This window comes from Rissa tridactyla, chromosome 8 (genome assembly GCF_028500815.1).
Source record: "Rissa tridactyla isolate bRisTri1 chromosome 8, bRisTri1.patW.cur.20221130, whole genome shotgun sequence".
Taxonomy (NCBI): domain Eukaryota; kingdom Metazoa; phylum Chordata; class Aves; order Charadriiformes; family Laridae; genus Rissa; species Rissa tridactyla.
The window spans coordinates 1,860,179-1,878,816 of record NC_071473.1 but is presented as its reverse complement, the minus strand read 5'-3'; the positions used below and the strand labels follow the sequence as shown (position 1 = coordinate 1,878,816).

At 44.4% G+C, this 18,638-nt stretch overlaps 1 protein-coding gene across 4 annotated transcripts in view; it reads left to right on the top strand.

The window, feature by feature from the left end:
- Positions 1-18,638, top strand: part of PRKAR1B (protein kinase cAMP-dependent type I regulatory subunit beta) — a 102,006-nt gene that overhangs the window by 68,974 nt on the left and 14,394 nt on the right. For all 4 annotated transcript variants that reach the window (XM_054211859.1, XM_054211856.1, XM_054211857.1 and 1 more), the window contains exons 7-9: positions 664-822; positions 9,733-9,793; positions 12,896-13,017. In XM_054211859.1, coding sequence (XP_054067834.1) covers positions 664-822; positions 9,733-9,793; positions 12,896-13,017 — 342 coding nt within the window. The remainder of the gene's footprint in view (positions 1-663; positions 823-9,732; positions 9,794-12,895; positions 13,018-18,638) is intronic.

Below are 18,638 nucleotides of genomic sequence, written 5' to 3'. Positions count from 1 at the left end.
ACTGATCCATACCATGTCACCTACATACCATGTGGGTCAAATATTGCTTCTGTAGAGCCAATGTTAAAGGCAAAGGATAATTCTGCGTGTAGCTTCTCAAGTCCAAAGCGCTTAGTAGTCTTCTCTAAGGGAGAAGCAGATCTCAATAGTTGTATTTAAATGGTTGTCGGAGGCATTACACTTAGGGAAGAAAAAAATGTTCCTTTTCAAAAGATGTTTCCCTGTTTTGACTGTTTTTCATTTCATGGCCATGGTGCTTTTCAGCAAACCTGGTTACACACATCAACAAATGTCCTTCCCTTCAAGTTTGACAGTGTTAATAAAAAGCCAAAGTCGTGACAGTTCTGCTTGTTGACTGGCTGAGCCTTGAGCACAAGAGGGAAAACACGATGCCAGTTAACCACAGGAGCTGAAAACTTGGCGAGTAAATACAGTCATTGTACTGGAGCAAGATGGCTTGAAATTCTGTCCACAAAGCGGGTTGTTGCCCTCTTCGGGGACGGGCTGCAGAACTGCTAGGCTCTTGTTTTCCTTCTCTGTCCCCAGCGTTGGCGATTAGAAAGGAAATTACTAATAGCTTTTTAGGTGACTGGTAGTGGGAGGAAAAGTGCAACTGAGTCCCCGAACTGGTTTTATTTCTTGTTTTGTCCTGTGCTGTGGTAGGTTTATGTCAACGGGGAGTGGGTCACCAGCATCGGAGAAGGAGGCAGCTTCGGGGAACTGGCACTGATCTACGGAACACCCCGCGCCGCCACCGTCAAGGCCAAGACAGATCTCAAGCTCTGGGGCATCGACAGAGACAGCTACAGACGCATTTTAATGGTGAGTTTACGGAGAAGGGCTTGTTTGTGGAGCTGGTAATTTTACTTTTTCTTGTAGTACCAGCATTTCAGTTCGGTGTTCAGCGTACATTGATGATAGAAGGCTGGGCAGTCTGTGTTTCTACATAAAAGAGAGAGGACATGACAGTGACATTGAGTAAATTAAGTGAGCTAAAGGAAGGGGGGACAAGATGCAGCAGAAAGATGCTGAGTCAGAAATGCAACTGAATAACATTATTCGTAACTATTATACATGAATGAAAACCTCAGGAGGCCTCCGTTACCCACCGAAGCTACGCAGATCCTTTCCTTCTCATGGTCAGTCTCAAAATGTCTTTCAGCACTCCCTCTTGCCTGTGAACCCTTTGAACTTGTGTTGTACTCTCCAAGGCAGGCAACGCAAGGCAAAGCCAGCTCCGTAAAAATAAATAGATTGGGTTGGACTGTGCTCCCCACCTTGGTTGTCAGCACAGAGCCACAGGCGGGGTGTCCCTACCAAGGATTCACTCTCCTGCTCCTTCCAAACTGCCCGGGCTCTGCAGCAAAGCCCAACAGACCTTCTGGGCACCTGGGCTGTCTGCTTGCTTATGGGCTTCCGTCGTGTCTCGAGTGGTGAGTTTCTAATGGAAACTTTGACAGATGATTAGCTTTATCAATGCCGTAGCTTTTTTTTATGAGTTTGTTTCCAGTGTCCGTGTGCATATCTTTTCCTTCTCCATAAAATATTCCTTTCTTTTTGATAATTAACAGACAGATAACTCTATTTAAAGCTTCTTTCTCAATAGGGCTTGTCTCTAAAAGCTGCATTGTTTCATTCTGATCTGAAGGAAATTACACCATGCTCTCAGCATAATAAAGGAGTGTGCATTTTGAGATCATCTATATTTCCAGTGGATGTCATGGATAATGGAAAAATTAGCAAAAGAATTGAGTAGATTTTACACTTAAATGGTTAGTTCTTAAGCAACAGAGTCTAAGAATGATCTTTATTTATACCGTGTGATGACTGTTGGATGTCTGTATGAAACGTTGCTGGTTTTCACTCTGTGTTTCATGGACATAAAGGAACATCACGCTGACATCTAGGAGAGTACATCTGATGGAATTATACTCTTTCCCAAAATACACGGCCTGATCACTCCAAGACAAAATAGAGGAATAATGATGAGAAACGTACTGTCTTCTCTCTTGTGGCTAAGGAGGATGAGTAGATTCTGAATGCTTCACAGTGCGGGGAAGCAGGCAGCAGTAACTGAGACCTTTCTGCAAGGTATTTGTAAACGATAGAGCAGGAGAATTTCCTAACGGCTTGAAGAGGCAAATTCAACTCGCGTGTCCCATGTCCTATGCAGATGCAGCAGAGGGGTGTCTGGGTGACTGGTGCGATGAACCTGCATGCTGCAAGGAAGAATCCAAGGTGTACGAGAGAAGGAATGTAGGAGGGAAATAAACGTCAGGACAAGGCACATACTCCTTGGGTTTTTAAGCATTGCCTTTTACAGCTGCCTGTAACCTCGCTACTAAAGAATTGAAGGGACAGATTCACAGCCCTCGTAGCCTGGAGGTAATTTCAGTTTTAGCGCTGATGAAAATAGTGGTACCAACATCATCCAGCCCCGTGAGCTCTCGGGTTTGCTCATGTGTCCGTTACCATCGGATAGCAGCCTGCAGAAGGTGAATATTTGATGCAGAGACAGGATTTTACTGAAAGGGTTTGAAGTCTCAAGTGGAAAAGGCTGTGCTTTTAATGCTGGCTTTAGCCATACGTACAACTTGGATATTACAGATACACTTCTGTTTGATTCTAGTGTCGTGCTAAGTGATTTTCCAATTAATTTACATATTCTCTGAACCAGTGCCTGCTGTACCGTGCCTAGCAAGCTCAGTTTCTGCTGCTGATGAGACCTTTAACTTAACACGGAGGTGTTTTCTCTCCCTTTCTCTCTTCTTGTGTGTTTTTTTACAGTTGGGGCCATTAAAAATTGGCGGTCTGTTGCATTACATTAGATACCCAGACAGTGTAATTGTAGTATTCCCAATACTTAGATGAGAAATATTTCAGGTAGGATGGTGAATTAATTGCTGCAGGTAAAGAAAATGTCCAATTTTAAGTGCTGTCCACAGTGAGTGCAATTTACCCATCCAGACTACACGAATTCTCTCGTCGTTTCATTGATTTGTAGGTGCAGTGTGGATAATTTCTTTGCTGTAGGTGAAATGAGACACCTGTCTCTGCGCGTTCGTGTGGGGGCAGGTTACAGAGCTCGCTGCACATTTCCTCAAGCCCAGGAATTAATTACGTCGTGTTTCGGGGGCTGCAATTCATACTTGAAGCTAACTCCACCATTCCACGACTGGTTTTGCTGCACGCAGTTTCAAGATGCAGTAGTAGCTGCCTTTCAAGTCCCAGAAACATGGTTTCCTGCCATTTAGCCTCTAACCTTATGTTTTTAGAGAGCTGTTGGATATTTTGAATGTGGAAATCCTTCTGCCTTTTAAGTAAGAGGTAGTAATGCTTAGGATATTTTTTGAAATATATCTTTTAGTATGGGAGGGAGCATTTTTTCCTTATTTTCTGTTTGCAAATACTTTTGTCCAAGGGATCAATGACCTTTTTCTCCCAAAGATGTATTTTTTTTTCTGTAGTCAGATAAGCCCTTCCATAACCTGAGATAGTTTTTTGTTTTGTCTGCATTCCTTCCTGGCCATGACCAGCCTCATGTTTTCTCAGTCTAGTGTTGAAATTTTATTCAAGTTGTAAACATTTATTTGCAAATCATGCCTTCAGGTCCACACTTGCCAAAAAGATTTTATCCTGTCATGAGACACTTGACTCTCTACCTCGTTTCTCCTTGCAGGCTCTGTTTTGGTTCTTTGCTTCGCATTTAGTAATTCCTAGTTTTTATTTCTGCTTAGTGCCATTTTCCCCACTTACGTGTCTCATTGATCCCGACCGGTTTATGGTACGAATAAAATGCATCTCAGGAGGTTTGGGAGTTCGGATATTCCTTTTTTTGGATGGACAAAGCCTGATGCAAAAAGTCCCTGCTGGCTTTTAGTTACACTTGTCATCCATTTATTATTTAGCCTGTCCCAACAGAAGTTTGTTAAAACAGATATATTTCTTTATATTTCATTGTCTCGGCTTAGGTATCCCGATGGCTTGAAGGGCACATTCAAGTTTGTTTTAGCAGCTGTGATGACTGTAAATGTTGGGATAGTTGTTTTTGTTGGGATTCGCAGTGAAATTGGTGGCTTTCACTGCAGTCCTTGACAGAGCATTATACCACGAAATTCACTGTACGAGATGGATTACAAAAACCCACTTCAACATGTTCCCCCCTCGGTATGCTCACAGATTATCTGCCCATTTTTATGTTCCTTTTATTTCATAACATTACCTGTGCTGAGTTGGATACTTTTCACTGTTGCGAATTTTTTAATGTATACGTTCTCTGTGTGTGCACACACATGCACACGTTTATGTATATGTTCTATGTTTATTTACTTACATTCCTCTGGGAGAGATGCAAAGGAATTTTTTGCCATAGGATTCTCATGTAATTCAATGCTAAAATGCTGCTGCTTTCTTCTTTGCAGTTAGGATTCAAGAGCATCACGGAGTGGGGAACATCCCAGGGTAGTACAATATTTGTATTCTAAATATAGCAAATACCACAAATACCAGAGAAGCAAATGTCTGTATCCCAACATCAGATTGATCCCCCAGACAATTCAGTTCCCAGACTGAGGAAATTTGAAGTATTAATTTCTTGTAATTTCTTCTTGAAGAAGGCTTGATTCAGGATAATTTAACTATCCTCTATGTTCCCATGGTCCATGATACCTGGCTCTGAGAGCAGAGTTTACATGGGATACAATACTTTGCCCATTTGGCAAACTTTGCTTGCAGAAAGTGAGTTGCAATATTGGGATATAAGTCATGACGAATCAAGGTTAGCCAGTTCCTAATGTTATGCCTCATTTTATTTATGCTATTTTGGCTTTCTTCTACCATATTTTCACAGCTTTGAACCTGAGAAAAAGTTCTTTAACAAGTGCCTTTTTCCACTCAGACAAAATAAGTCAGCAGGACTTTGTGTTTCCGTAAAATGTAGGTTGCCTGGTGGCCAAGACATAAAGCGAACACGAAGCCTGCAATCCATCCGACATCTGTGCAGTGCAGCACTGGGCTATTTTCACGGCCAGTATGCACGGTGACTCTTTCTTTCATGTTCCTGTAAGAATGTACACCCAAAGCATCGTTCAATATCAGGTTTATGCCAGGATTAAAGAGGGCTGGAGCAGTCCAGGAGGCCATTCCAGCACCTCCTGCCAGCATAACGCTTTTATTTGAAACTTGAGCCGTGCTTTGCCTTTCGGTAGCCGTTTGTTTGGCTTCTTCCTGAAGTTGGGGATTTCTAAGAAGGACCTGATTGACTCCAGCCAGCCCATCTGTGCACCCAAAAAAACGGAGCAAGGAAGAAGACACGAAGAGTGCTGGGGGGACCAAGCGAAGAGGCGAGCAGAGGGGAGGAAAGGCAGGGACTGGACTGGTAGGGGAGTGGGAAGAAAAAACGGAAGCAAACAGGGAAAGCGAAGAAGGGGCAGCTGGAAGAGAGACACAAGAGTCCTATCCAACAAGACCTGTTACAATCCCTGGGGCATTCCTTTCTCCTAGCCTATGTGTCGCTTAAGCTGAGCTTAGGGCTTGCAACATTTCTAAGTGGTCCTAAAAATGGCTTTGAGCTCTTTTCTGGGTGGATTTGGCAAATGCGAGTGATCTCGTTTCTCCCTGGGACTGTTTCAGGGAGGAGCACTGCAGCTTAGAATATTAACGAGTCTTCGTAGTTAGTGGGAACCACTGTCTTTAAGAAGATGAGCTTGTGCCTGACAGCTCAGGATCGGGGAGAAAGTGAACAAAGGAAAGGAGGGAGAGGAAGAAGCAGCGACTATTGAAATAAGATATTAATAGGTTAGAAAAAGCAGAATTAATAAAGACTTTTTAAAACATGCCATCAAGAACCCTGCCAGTGCAGAATTATTCATGTACATTTACTATTGTTTTTATCTGGCTCAAGCACTAAGATTTCTACTGCTTCCCTTGGGAAACTTTTCTGCAAGAGAATAATTCCTAAGTTGGGAAAACTTTTTTGATATTCATCTTAAATTAGATTTTCTTAATTTTCTCCTATTACTTTGAGTTATGTCAAGTTATGCCGTACTAAATTGCCTTCTCTTTCTGTCATATATCTGTAGATGATTATCACCGTCTACTTAAAACCCTTGCAACAATGCGTGCCAGCGGTGAGCGTGCCATACCTGTGATCCCAGCCTTGAGCTGACCTATACAGGCTGAGTTCATTTTGCTCCTTCCATACCAGCTCTCTCTAGGTGTTGTAGCAGTTTTTCAGGCTCTGTGTGGTTTGGGAGCACTTTTCTGGAGAGGAGGTCCCCAGGCAGAGTGTAGAACGCCGGGCGCCATCCCATCCGAGCCATGGAGATGGAGCCTCTAAACTTCATTCCTGGCTGATGTCTTCAAGTGTACAGACCGAAATAGCCTTGGCTGTATTCCTCTTGCAGTGTGATGTTGCAAACCAGGTCTCACCTACTGTCTGTAAATCTCTTTCAACTGTGCAACTTTCCAGTCTTCCTCCGTTCGTCAAACATCTGTGCTTTGGGCTTTTTTCTCTCTTTTCATTTCTTAGCTGTATTTTCCAAACAGAAGCTCATTCTGTTATTTCCTACTCCCGTTTCTAATGTTTCTAGGTCCTTTCTTGTTATTTTCCTGTCCTGGCAAGCTTTCATAGTATCTCCCGGTCTGCGAATATCGTTACTGTCTGATTTGTTGCTGCTTCTAGAAGATCCATGAAAATATTGCGTAAGACCAGACTTGGCACGTGTCGCAGGGAGCACATTGCTTGTCACTCCTGCAGAAACCCCTGGAAAGGTAGAAGAGGTTATGGAGTTGTTCATATCCATGGCCTCAACAATTTGTATAAAGCGACTAGACCAAGCAAAAGAAGTATAAAAAGGACATCAGGAGTCAGAGGTGACATTATGTGTATGGGAGGGGCTGAGAGGGGAATATAAAGGAAGGTTGGAAGTAGGCATGTTCGCCCCCTGTTTCATGGGGAGGAAAGATGGTTAATACCAATGGAAATAAGCACATACTTTGGTTGGTTGTAAAATTTCTACTGCTGGGTTGGTTTTAGCTTATATTCGAGCAGTGTTCTCTCAAAATCCCTTCCCCTCACTCTGGTTGTGAAAGCCTGTGCAGGGAAGCACACTCAAGTGAAGACAACGTGCCTGAAGGTGAGCCAGGCTTCTCCTTTCTGGAAGAGAAATTGGGATCCCGTTGTGCCAATTGGGATCCAGCATTGTGTGCTCTGGAAACGCAGAGGTAGCTTCTGCGCCTGCCTGGGCACCCTTAGGTGAAGCTCTGCTCTTGGGTGGCTCCTGCCACCCTGGGGGCAGTTGTTTGTGTCCCCCAGGAGAGATGGAAGGTTGGATGGAGCCATCCTGCAGGTTGAGTTGAGAACCATCAGCTGGTTCACCACGGGTTTCAGTGCGTGTGCTGGGAAACAGGGCTCCTAAACCTCAACCATTACATCTTCTGTAGGCTCTGGTTCCCCCTGACCTTTGTGGTACCATTCTGAGAGGTGGGATAGTCAAGGCACTGAAGCTGTGCATTAAGTGCAGTCCCACTGAGGTTCTAGGTACTACCACAATGCAAAAAATGATAATAGCACATTTAATTAATTCTTTCCACCTTGATTTTGCTTTTGCACTTGTCTTGACAGTGAATCTGTACCACTGCCCTGGCTTAGTTTAGCCAAGAACCAAGACATTTGCCTGTGGGAAGTGGTGGGCTCTTGCTCTCCGGGCCCGGCGGGATGCCTCAATTCTTACCTTCCCAGGTCTTGTCTGCCTCTCTAAATACTCGAAGCTGTGGTCAGGCGGCACTTATGGCTGCTGATTACTGCTTCTTAAAATTCATCTGTGTCCGCAAGTCATTTAAAAAGCATTTTCCACATCTGTCCCTGGGTGCCCCAGCCCATCAAACTAAACCACCAATCTGGTTTTCCACAGCTGTCAATTTTGCTGCTCTTGTTTCCACTCGATTGCAGGGAGGAAGGCGACAACTGCGCAGTGTCCAGTGTTCCGTCCTTTGTCTCGCAGCGAGCTGTCAGGGTCTGGCCTGGTTTGCGGAGCCTCCTCCGTTTGAAGTGACTTATTTTTTTTTCTTTCTGGCACTTCAAATGCTCTCGGGGGCCCCCGAGGTTGAGCACCAGGTTTGTCAGACAGAGGGGTCAGACAAGGGTTAGCGATGCTATCGCTGAGAGGAGAACTGTCATCACCGGACTCGGAAATTATGACGGGGGCGCGGAGGGGGAGCCCTCGGGACCTGATGCTGATCCCTCAGTACCCGGGAAGAGCGGCAGCTCCCGACGGTCCTGCAGCCGGTCTGGAGTGGGGTGGTCCCGGAGAGGGGTGCAGATGGCAGCTTCTGCCGATGCCAAAGTGTTGGTGGTGGTGGTGGTGCTGCTGGTGTTGGTGGAAGGATTCCCGTTGCTTTGGTGGCCATTGGATCCATCCCCACCTGCCCCGTGCATGTAGAAGAGGGACGGTGTTCAATTCTTCATTGCCATTGCACTTGAATACAGCAGCCTTGCCCATTTCCATACTCAAAGCACTTCTGAATGCTTTCACTGCGGAGCGTAAAAAGTTTCTTCTCCCCTTCCTTTGTCTATTCCCACTTTCTGCCTCTGCTTCCAGCACTTAACCAGTGCCCACTTGGAATAGGAGGAATAAATGGCTCTTTCCACGGCAGACATGACATCTGCTTCTGTCTTTTCTGCCCAGCCTATAAGCAAGTGCCATCTTTATTCCCCCGTTCTCCCGAAGATGAGTGTATCATCTTTATGCCCTACTCCTGCCTTGTAGATTTGACGAGCAGGAGTCAGGCAGCCTCCGCCGTCCACCGGGAACGTGCCCTGGCAGAAACGCTGCGGGCTGCCGTAGGGCAGTGCGGAATCGACCCACAGCACGGAGGAAGACCCTGGGGTTCCCCTTTGGCCCCTGGCAAGGTTTTCTTCTCAAGTCGTTTGTGTCACTGCAAGAGTTAAGGATGAATCAATTGTTTTTGTATAGCTAAAATTGCACCATATTTTTTTTTTTTTGTACCTGAATCTCCTTCAGAAGTGCCTGCTGGAATGGCTACTCGCGGTTTCTGTCTGTGGTGATCAAACGCTATGCAAGCAGAAGTTCTCTCAGTAATTTATCACACAATAAAATCTCACTAGAGTGGGAGTGACTGTGCTGGTGGCTGCACACGCACTGACGGGCTGTCTGCTCCAAAACACTTCAATCTTGTTAAAATAATAATGGGAATAGGTTGCTCAGCAGTAACAGTACACCCAACGCTATACAGAACGTAAACCAGGCTTACAGATAAACGCTCTCGATTGAAGAGGTCTTAACCTAAAAGGATGGGACCCGTGAGGGGGACATTTTAAGTTTTATCCTACTCTGTAATTGTAAATTCCCTTCTAGCAGGGCCTCATTGGTAACAAGATATATATTGAATTAGCTAAACAGTTAATTGATGAAGCTCTGGCTTTAAAATGAGCGCCTGTAAATAATGGGTACAATTCATCTGCGGTGTCCAGTAACACCAGTGAAGTCAGTGAAATTACACCAGGATTGAATTTGATTCCTTCTGTCTTTGCTTATCAGGAATACAACTTGCCCAGACATTTTATGGGGAAACATTTGCCTTAGGCTGTTTATGCTGGCTGCGCTTGAGATTTGGAAGGGGAGGGAAAGCAAAGAGCAGCTGTAGGAAGAAATCACAAAAATACTTTGTGTAACGTTCTACCTCCTTTTCCTCTCTCTCCTCTACTAACAGGGCAGCACGCTGAGGAAGCGGAAGATGTATGAAGAATTCCTGAGCAAGGTCTCCATTTTGGGTCAGTTGCCCTTTGGACTCGCGTGTTCATCCCTCGGTTCTGCATGTTGGCGGGATGAATTTTGGTCTTTGACGGCACGATGAAAGCGATGGCGGGCAAACAGGAGGTCTCATGGTTGCATCATTTCCAAAGGAATGAAAGTGTAAAGGGCCCTTTTTAGGACTTGTTTTTCTCATTCTTTTAAATGCAGTGAACATTTTTTTGAAGGGCAAATCTTCCCTTAAATATAGGAGCAGGCAAGCACTGCCAGCCTTTTGGTAGCCACCCTTGCAGTAGAGATCACATGGATAGAGGAGAAAGCTGTGCAGAGAGGTGAACTTGTCATAAAGTCTAGTTACATCCTTCCAGGTGACGGGTGAGAAGCTTTCTCCTGTGAGGATACTGTATTTATGTGCACTAAACAAACTAACCTCACAAATGAAAACGGACTCTTTTTTTTTTTTTTTCCCTTCTGTGTATTTTACAGCCCCCGTCTCACATTCTTAAAACATCTGTTTAGCTTCTTGTCCTTGGATTTTGTTTCCCTTTGATTAATGTGATAGCCACGAAATTTGGACATGTTCTTGATGGCCTTCAGTAGGAAGAACAACAAACCCGTAGTGCCTGACCAATCAATCACCGTTAGGAGAACAAAAGCTTCTAATAAGGAGGACAGTGTTAGACAGTACAATGAAATGTCGATGCTGTAGGAGAAACGTCGTGTTTCTGCTGGGGCTATTTTTGAAAAAAAAAACCCACAAAACACAGTACAGGATCAATTTGCTGTATAAATACTTATATCTCTATTTAAACAATTTTCTTTTCTTGTTTGTGGTATTCCTCTACCATTTGAGCTTATTTACTTGAAATATGAGAGTCTTAGTGAAAATGTACTTGAACTTCGGAGAGGTGCTGTGCATGAAATTTTCAGTTACATTTGTATGCTTAAAGTAAGGCCAAGTATGTTGCTCACTTATTAATGAAGTTTTCATCATTTAAATGCCTTGTTTTATGCTTAATTTAAATCTTCCTAAATTAAAAGCACAAATTATACCAAATTACAAAGAGTATTTAAAGAAAAAAGGATCTCTGCACCTGCACTAATGAGGAGCAATTACAACAATGAGACATCTCAAAACAATTTGAGAGTGGAAAGGTTAGTCAAAGATGCACTTCCTTAAACATGCGGTTTGCAATATAATTATATCCTAGCTTGTAGTATGGTTTTTCAATCTCAGTAAAAAAGGAGGTAGGACTTCAAGATTTGAACCTTTTTTTAAGTATGGAGAAGCACCAGACAAAATAACGCATCATTTCAGGAGCATCGAGAATTTAGGTGAGGTGTGTAAGGACCTATTTCACATGGCTAAAAAGTAGATGACGGCTGGGAAAGAGAAAGGTAGTTTAGAAATCTCAACATGGCACTGAGAAGTCACCTTCACTTTGTGCCTTTCTGTGTCAGAACTTGGTGATTTTGTGGTGGAAAAACCTCTGCCGCCTTCTTACATATATTTTGTCAAGGGTTGGGTAGTGCCTGTAGCTAGCCATATAACTGTAAGAGCAATGACTTTTTTTTTTTAAATCTAAGGATTTTTTAAATTATCAGTAACTGCTTAGAGTGTATTGAACGAAATATGAGAAAACTAATTGTTTAAAATCGTTTTTCTGTAGTTTAACTAAATGTAAAGCCATGAATTGATACGTACAATTTAGAAATTGCAAAAAATTGCATAAAGTCTGGTCTATTCGATGCTTGACTTTACCTCTGCAACTAAAACTTTAGGAGTTCTATCATATACAATCCTCTGTATCTTGCAAGAACCATTAACCATTGTATTTGTAGTGTCCCTTAGACAAAAGAGAGACACTTCGTGACTACAGCTAGAATTAGCTTTGAATTTTTCATAAAGCCAACTGAGGAAGAAGTTTCAAGAGACTCTTTCTTTTCATTGTTAATTACTGAGTTCTCTTTTCTTAAAAAAAAATGAAAAAGCCTACTCTAGTCTGTATGAAAGAGTTTTATGCTTATTTTTAGTCAAACAGAGCACTTTTTGAATGTTGCATTGACAGTATGGGCTTGGTCTTTGATATTAATGCTTCTGCGGCAAAAGCCCCAAATACGCTGGGAAAGTGCATTAGTGATTATAGGTGGGGAAAATAATAGAAATAATCCTTTCCCAAACAGCAACAGAAAGTGGCATAAAACCACAAAGACGTACGTGTGTCAGGTGACTCAGAACTTACCTTTGGTGCCTTGAGCACGTCCATCTGGTTTTGTTACCAGACGCAGTGTGTGCTTCTGAGCTCAGCCAAAGGCTTTTTAAGTTTTAAAGACCAACTCTTTCACCCTCACACAGCACTTCTAAGCAATATTTTGGACACAATGGGAAAACTAGAGTCTGAGAGAACGGCCCAGATCTAATCCTGATGTCGGGAGCCGTGTCTTGACTTACCGTAGTTCAATAATTCATAATAAGTAAGAACCAGCAGAGCTCTAGAACATGAGCCCAGAGAAGCTGTGGCTGCCCCGTCCCTGGAGGGGTTCAAGGCCAGGTTGGACGGGGCTTGGAGCAACCTGGGCTGGTGGGAGATGTCCCTGCCCAGGACAGGGGATGGCACTGGGTGGGCTTTAAGGTCCCTTCCCACCCAAACCATTCTGGGATTCCTTGATTCTGTGATGCTTCAGCATTTCTTATCCAGCAGCCCATGGGTAAGCAGCTGAGAGCAGCTCTGATGGAGACAGCAGGACTTGCTCTGACACCTGGTGTGGGACGTGGTAGGAGAGGACCTGTGCGCTCCCGTGGTGCTGGTGTCCCCACACAGTTCCGAGGCTGCTCCTGTCCCAGTGCCAGGGAGTGCAGATCCGATCGCAGGCGGGAAGAACCCGAGCCAACTTTTCTTGTCCAACTTCTAAGATGACTATCTGGGTGATCACTAAAGCCTAAGACACAATGAATAAAAACATTCGTGTTTCCCAACTGGAGTTTGTGCAAAGTGCCCAGATGAAAGAAATGTTTCTTTTGCAACAGAACCAGGCATAGCAGAGCTGTCACTTTAGATCCGAATCTTCAGGCAAAGTTAGAGTCTTTTTATAATAAAGCTTTATGATCTTCAATATTTCAGAGTCCCTGGACAAATGGGAGCGGCTGACAGTGGCTGACGCGCTGGAACCTGTCCAGTTTGAAGATGGAGAAAAAATTGTTGTGCAGGGAGAGCCCGGTGATGACTTCTTCATTATTACTGAGGTGAGATTGGCATCCTGATACGCTCGGTCATTTCCTGGTAAAGATCAAGATTTTGTATTAAAAGGCACTTGGGTGCAGTTTAATCTCTTTAGCATAAACTCCACTCAAACCACACGAATTACTCAAAATTCAAATGAATTCAGACATCAGTTCCATGGAAATGTCTTAAGTGGGACGATCCCTGATTTCCAGTAAATTGAAGACGCAGTGGAATTTTGAGGTGTGTCTGGTGTCTTGACTGTTTGAAGGTTTGTTTTCTACATGAGATTTTTTCTTGTTCCAAATTGCCGATACCTCACCCAGGCTGGCCAACTGCACGCCGCATTGATCACTGTTGCCACAGGGACTTACAGGGAAAATCACAAACAAACATCTGTAAACTGGAGCGGGAGACCTGATCTGAAAACGGATAATTTGTTCTTTGTTTTGCCTTAAACTCAGCCCAAATGGCTGAGGCGTTTTCTTGTTTACTCTCAGGCAGGCAGACAGAGCTGTCAGGCAGCTGAAAAGCTGACATCTTTTTGGGACACTCCACTTCCACCAGCTCACTTCTGCAAACAGATGCTGGCAGGGTTTTTTCTGCCTTTCTGACATAAATATTTGGATCCTCGGTATCTCTTACCAATACCTAGGCGCTGTGATACAGCAAGTTATAGAAGGGTGTTAGAGAGACTCAGACTAGAGTAACAAGCCGGCATTAGGACGTAATTGTGTACGTATTGAAGCAGGAGCTTTTCAGTACCAGCTGTGAGTGTCTGTACACAAATCCATAGACCGGGAATGACAACATCTGGCTGGTTGGTGGCAGTTCCAGCGCAAATCCCAAGCCAGACGTTCCATGACCAGCAACAGGGCAGCGGTGGCCCAGCAGCCAGGAGGGGATCCGGGTCCCTCATAGGGGGAGAAGGTGGGTCAGATGGGTGTGAGGAAGGTGGTGTTGCCCTGGGATCTGGCTGCGTGTACCCAGGGTACATCACTGGCTCCGTCAGGCTGCCGGGACATGGTGGGATTTAGGAGGAGAGAGACCCTGCCCCGCTCAGGTGATGGGGGGGTCGTGCAGCCCCACGGCAAATGGCCTAGGGGCCAACAGCTTTTCCTTTGCTTGCTCCTTACCTGGGATGATATGGTTAGGTGCCTCTGTCCAAGGCAGACAGAATTTGGTTCATAATCAATATCTGATGCTTAAAATGTCATTCTTTCTTTCCTCTTGAGTGTTGGATGCTGGTGCTGAAATCCACGCTTGATTTACAAACATGGTTTCTCTTCTGATGCTCACAAAATTGTCGGCGCAAGTAACAGCACCTGTATGTCACACGGCTGGACACTTAAGGAACCTTAAATATGTGAGGAGCAGTGCCCCTTCCAAACAAGAGTGTCAGAATAAAAGAGACTAACACTAGGTAGGGATTTTTTTTTCATTAACAAGATACTTAGGATATAAGAAAAAAATTTATTTCTAGTAGTGCTACAAAGTGTCCTGTTGTTCCTTGCAGCAGCAGGAGACAAGGAAAACCTCATTTTCTTAGCCATCGAATCCCATGTGGAAAATTGGCAGCTTGCTTAAGAATTACCAAGGGCCTTATATCCTCCACCCTCTTGGTGGAACAGCTGTTAAGACTTGAACGGGTAGAAAAGCATTAACACTGCACACTGCGTAATATAAAGTATCTGCTCGCCTCACCCTTCCACTATAAATCTTACATCGTTTCGCACTTTGGAAATTACCTACAATTTTCTGCATTAAAGAGTGAACGTCCAGGATCAACTATTCCTTGTGCTGCAGTAGTATTTGTGCCCGCTCACACATATTTTAAGCTTAGTATTTTAAACCTGATTTCACAAGAGTTTACATTTTTGATGTTAAACTTTTCTGCAGGAGAGCTGATGCAAGCCGCCAGGAACACGGTACTCTACAAACTGGTTGAAAGTAGTTTTGTCTGTTTTGTTGTCAAATATGTTGAAAAGTCATTAGCTTCTTTCATATGGTTTTTGATGTGTGTGGCTTTATAATCCAAAACATCCAAAATGCAGCCAATTTGCTGGACTGCTATACATGCAGAAAGCACTTCATGTATCACCAGAAGGCAACCTCCTTTGGAGTGCTCTGTGTCCGGCACGACAAAGCTAAGCTCTGCCATGCAATTCTGGGGCAAGGTGCTCATTTATTATAAACCATGGTCACTCATGGCACACCTTAGACAAAGCAGTTAGCGATTTACAAAGCTTTGGTGCACCAGCATTGCAAATGCTGGTTCCAGGTGGGATCTTGTGACTGCTATCGTAACAGCTTCTCTAAGACACCCAGGACTCACGCATGGATTTTAAATTGTTAGCACAGTTTTGTATGACCTTCATAAATCAGTCGCTCATTTCTGATGAGCCTGCATTGCTGCCTTCCTCTGCGACATCCCTTTGGGCTGCCGTCTCTTAAGGATCTTGGTCCTGCAGAAAGACCCAGCCTACGAGTGAATTGGCACCTTCAGGGTCTGCAGGCTGACGTGCCACCACGAAACCCTTTGAAAGGGAGAGTTCCAGCTTCGGTGATGATCAGAACGGCAATTCCTGCTTTAAACCAGGAATATCATCCTGGTTAGTATGGACAAGAATACGTAGTCTCCCCCTTTTGTCAAGCAAGCACATTCTCCTCTTCTCCTTTTTTCTTAGTATAACCTTTTTTTTTGTGGCTTTCTGTCCACCTTCTGGTCTCCAGTGTTGCACAGATGGTGGAACCATAGAATCATGGGCTTGCCTAGGTTGGAAGGGACCCTTCAGCTCGTCTACTCCGACCGCGGCAGCAGGGTGCAGGTTATTTGGGGTGCGGGCTGTACGCGTGGAAATGCTGCAGTGCCCCGTGGAGAGAAAGGCTCAGCAGGAGCTCAGCCAAATTATTAGAATGACAGAAAATGTGGACAGGGAAGAGACACAGCAAACCAGGGCTTTTTAAGTTCACTGCTCACAAAGCTGTTTATGGTTCATTTTTTGTTAAAAAGTGTAATAAGAAAGTACTACCCTGAGATTCCAGGGCAGCTACGGTTTTTCTGCCATCCTCAGCCTTCACAGACACCAGTAAGATGTTCGCTCGCACAGTAGGCTTCACAGTAGGGTGGGTGCTTTTCCATTGAAATCTCAAGCAGCCTTCAACAAGATTTAGTTTTAATATCTGAGGGCTGTGATTTTTTTCCAGAGATAGAATTATTTTAATGTTTATACCATATTCCTTAATTTGAAGATAGGATCAGAAGCGAATGTCGGCTTACAAAAGCAAAGTAACCGCTTCTGTGAGACTGATTTACTGCGCTTGAAAGTGGTAATTAAAAAAAAAAAAAAGGAAAAAAGAGGCAGCCCTGCAGTTTCTGTATTTTCAGATATTTCCAGGTCTTACTTTCCCACTCTGGTTTTCACACAACAAACTCGGGCTTTCCCAGACCAGACAGATGTGGAATGTATCTGCTGGATTCCAAGGTCACGGAATTATCCCATATGAGATTCCTGGCACGGAGGTGAAAAACTTTAAGCACCATGAAACAATTGTTGCCATAAAGAATTATATTTTGGCAAGCGTAAATCATAACAGATGTACAGTTTCTAACAAATAAATTTGCAGTTGTATTGTGCACTGCCACACTGTGTGCCCAGCAGTGGGGAGGATTTATTCCTCCGACTTCAGATAACGCAAATATTTTTAGCTAGCGTTTTAAAGTGGTAGCTTGCACAGGCGTGTCAGCTTTGCAGAGTTAAATATCCCAGCAAATGTGAAGTCCCTTTAAATGAAATGCCAGTTGAACGGGGGTGATTTTATTCCCGACTCGTGCTTTGCCACTGACTTCAGTTTGAACAGTAGTTCAAACTGGTGTAGTAGTGCTCTGGAACTGGAAAGAAATGAGGTTTTTGCTGTTGTCTAGGTTACTGAGGAAGGTAGTGACTATAGGATTAAAAATAGCGGTTATGATCGTGTACCACTCTCCCAAGTTCAGCTGCGAAGTTGGCTGGTGGCACAGCACCTTGAAGAAAGTCCGTAAGGCAGCTGCGGGACCCGGGTCCGTGAAGTGCCCTGCTGGGTTCCCCATCCCCTGTCCCCGCCGTGTCACAGCATTTGGATCTGCTTGTCACGACCGAGCACCGCAGACGGCACATGGACATTGTCACGGGACTCCGCCGACGCTGCTCGGGGAGTCTTTTCATCTCAGCTGCAGACCGGGACCTTGCTGGACTGCTGTCGTGTGGCCCTAATGCTCCGTAAAGTTTGACATGGCGCAAGAAAAATGCCTGCCCGGGCACAAACGTGCGCAGGTGTAGGAGGTATTATAAACCCCGAAAGGTTTATAACAGTGCCACACTGCGTCCCGAGAGCACAGCTTGTCACTGTCCTTTCAGCGTGCTCTCCCTAGCCTGTCATCTCCTCGCAGGACAGCTTGGGTTAAGTGGTGCAGAAAGGCAAAGGAATAAAACTGCGTGAGAAGCAAAACATTTCCAATTAATAGTTGGTCGAGTTGCCCGGCAATAGCATGCAGCAGCCTAAAAATAAAAGACCTAAAAATAGAAGATAATTCACAGGAGAAAATTCAAGGAGAAATGGACCCATTGTATCAAGTAGTTTCGCATTAGATTTTTGTTTTTGACTTTAAAAACTAGTATATTTAATTGTAGATCAGTGCTAGGTTACAGGGGGTTGTTGCACCCTCCTCTGCAACTCCTTTGTGAAAAGCACTTCAAAAAAGCTGGAGATTTTTCTTTGTTATTATCCTGCTGGTTGGAGAGGAGGCAGAGTCGGGGGCTCTGATTTTCCATCTCACCTGTGTTATCCATCCAGTCTGCGGGCAGAACGTTACCCTCCCTGTTTCCCCATCGGTGGGAATAATCCTAATGACACTTCATAAAGGTGAGCAAAAGCTTAATGGGACAAGGCAGAAAGTATCCGTCAGTGCTGAAACCAGGCAGGGGGAATAGCAAAACTGGCAAGTAAGAGAAACATTTTCATCGACAGTGCAGAAATCCTTCCAGAATTAGTGCACGGAGCTGCCTCATTGACAGAAATGAATCAAATTAATTGGTAATGGTTATTTGTCCAGCTCTATTCTTGGCTGATCACATTGAAAACAGCCTTGTAATCCTCGGGGGGCCGCTGGCTTTCATGCCGCTGTTGACATTTCCAGTCAGGGCCACAAACTGGTTCCAGTCTGGGCAGGATCTGCTGCGAGTTCTTGCTGAGAGTCTACTTGAGATACTGTCCTGTAGGTGAAATCAGTGTTTCCAGCCCCGCTGCCACTCTTGGTGTGCTGTGGAGCCTCTCTCGTTAGGTGGAAGAGTGTTTGTAAACTCTCCTGCCATGGTAACGGGCACCAGCGGAGGAAGGTCCTCGGGCTGGCTCGGAAGGACGCGCCGCTCTTCACGGAATTGGGCCTGCTCGTAGGAAAAGTCGACTTGGGTCTTAAATTACACAACAAGCATCTGAAGATTTATGATTTAAAAGCTCCTTAAGAAGGAAAAGAAAAGAAGAAAAATAATAGCCCGATTGTTTCCTGCTCTAAATTGTTGCTCTTTGACTTTCTAACCCAAGAGAGACCCCTTTGGCACCTACCCCTGCGACAGGCAGGAGAACTACAAAGTAAACTTCTTCCGTA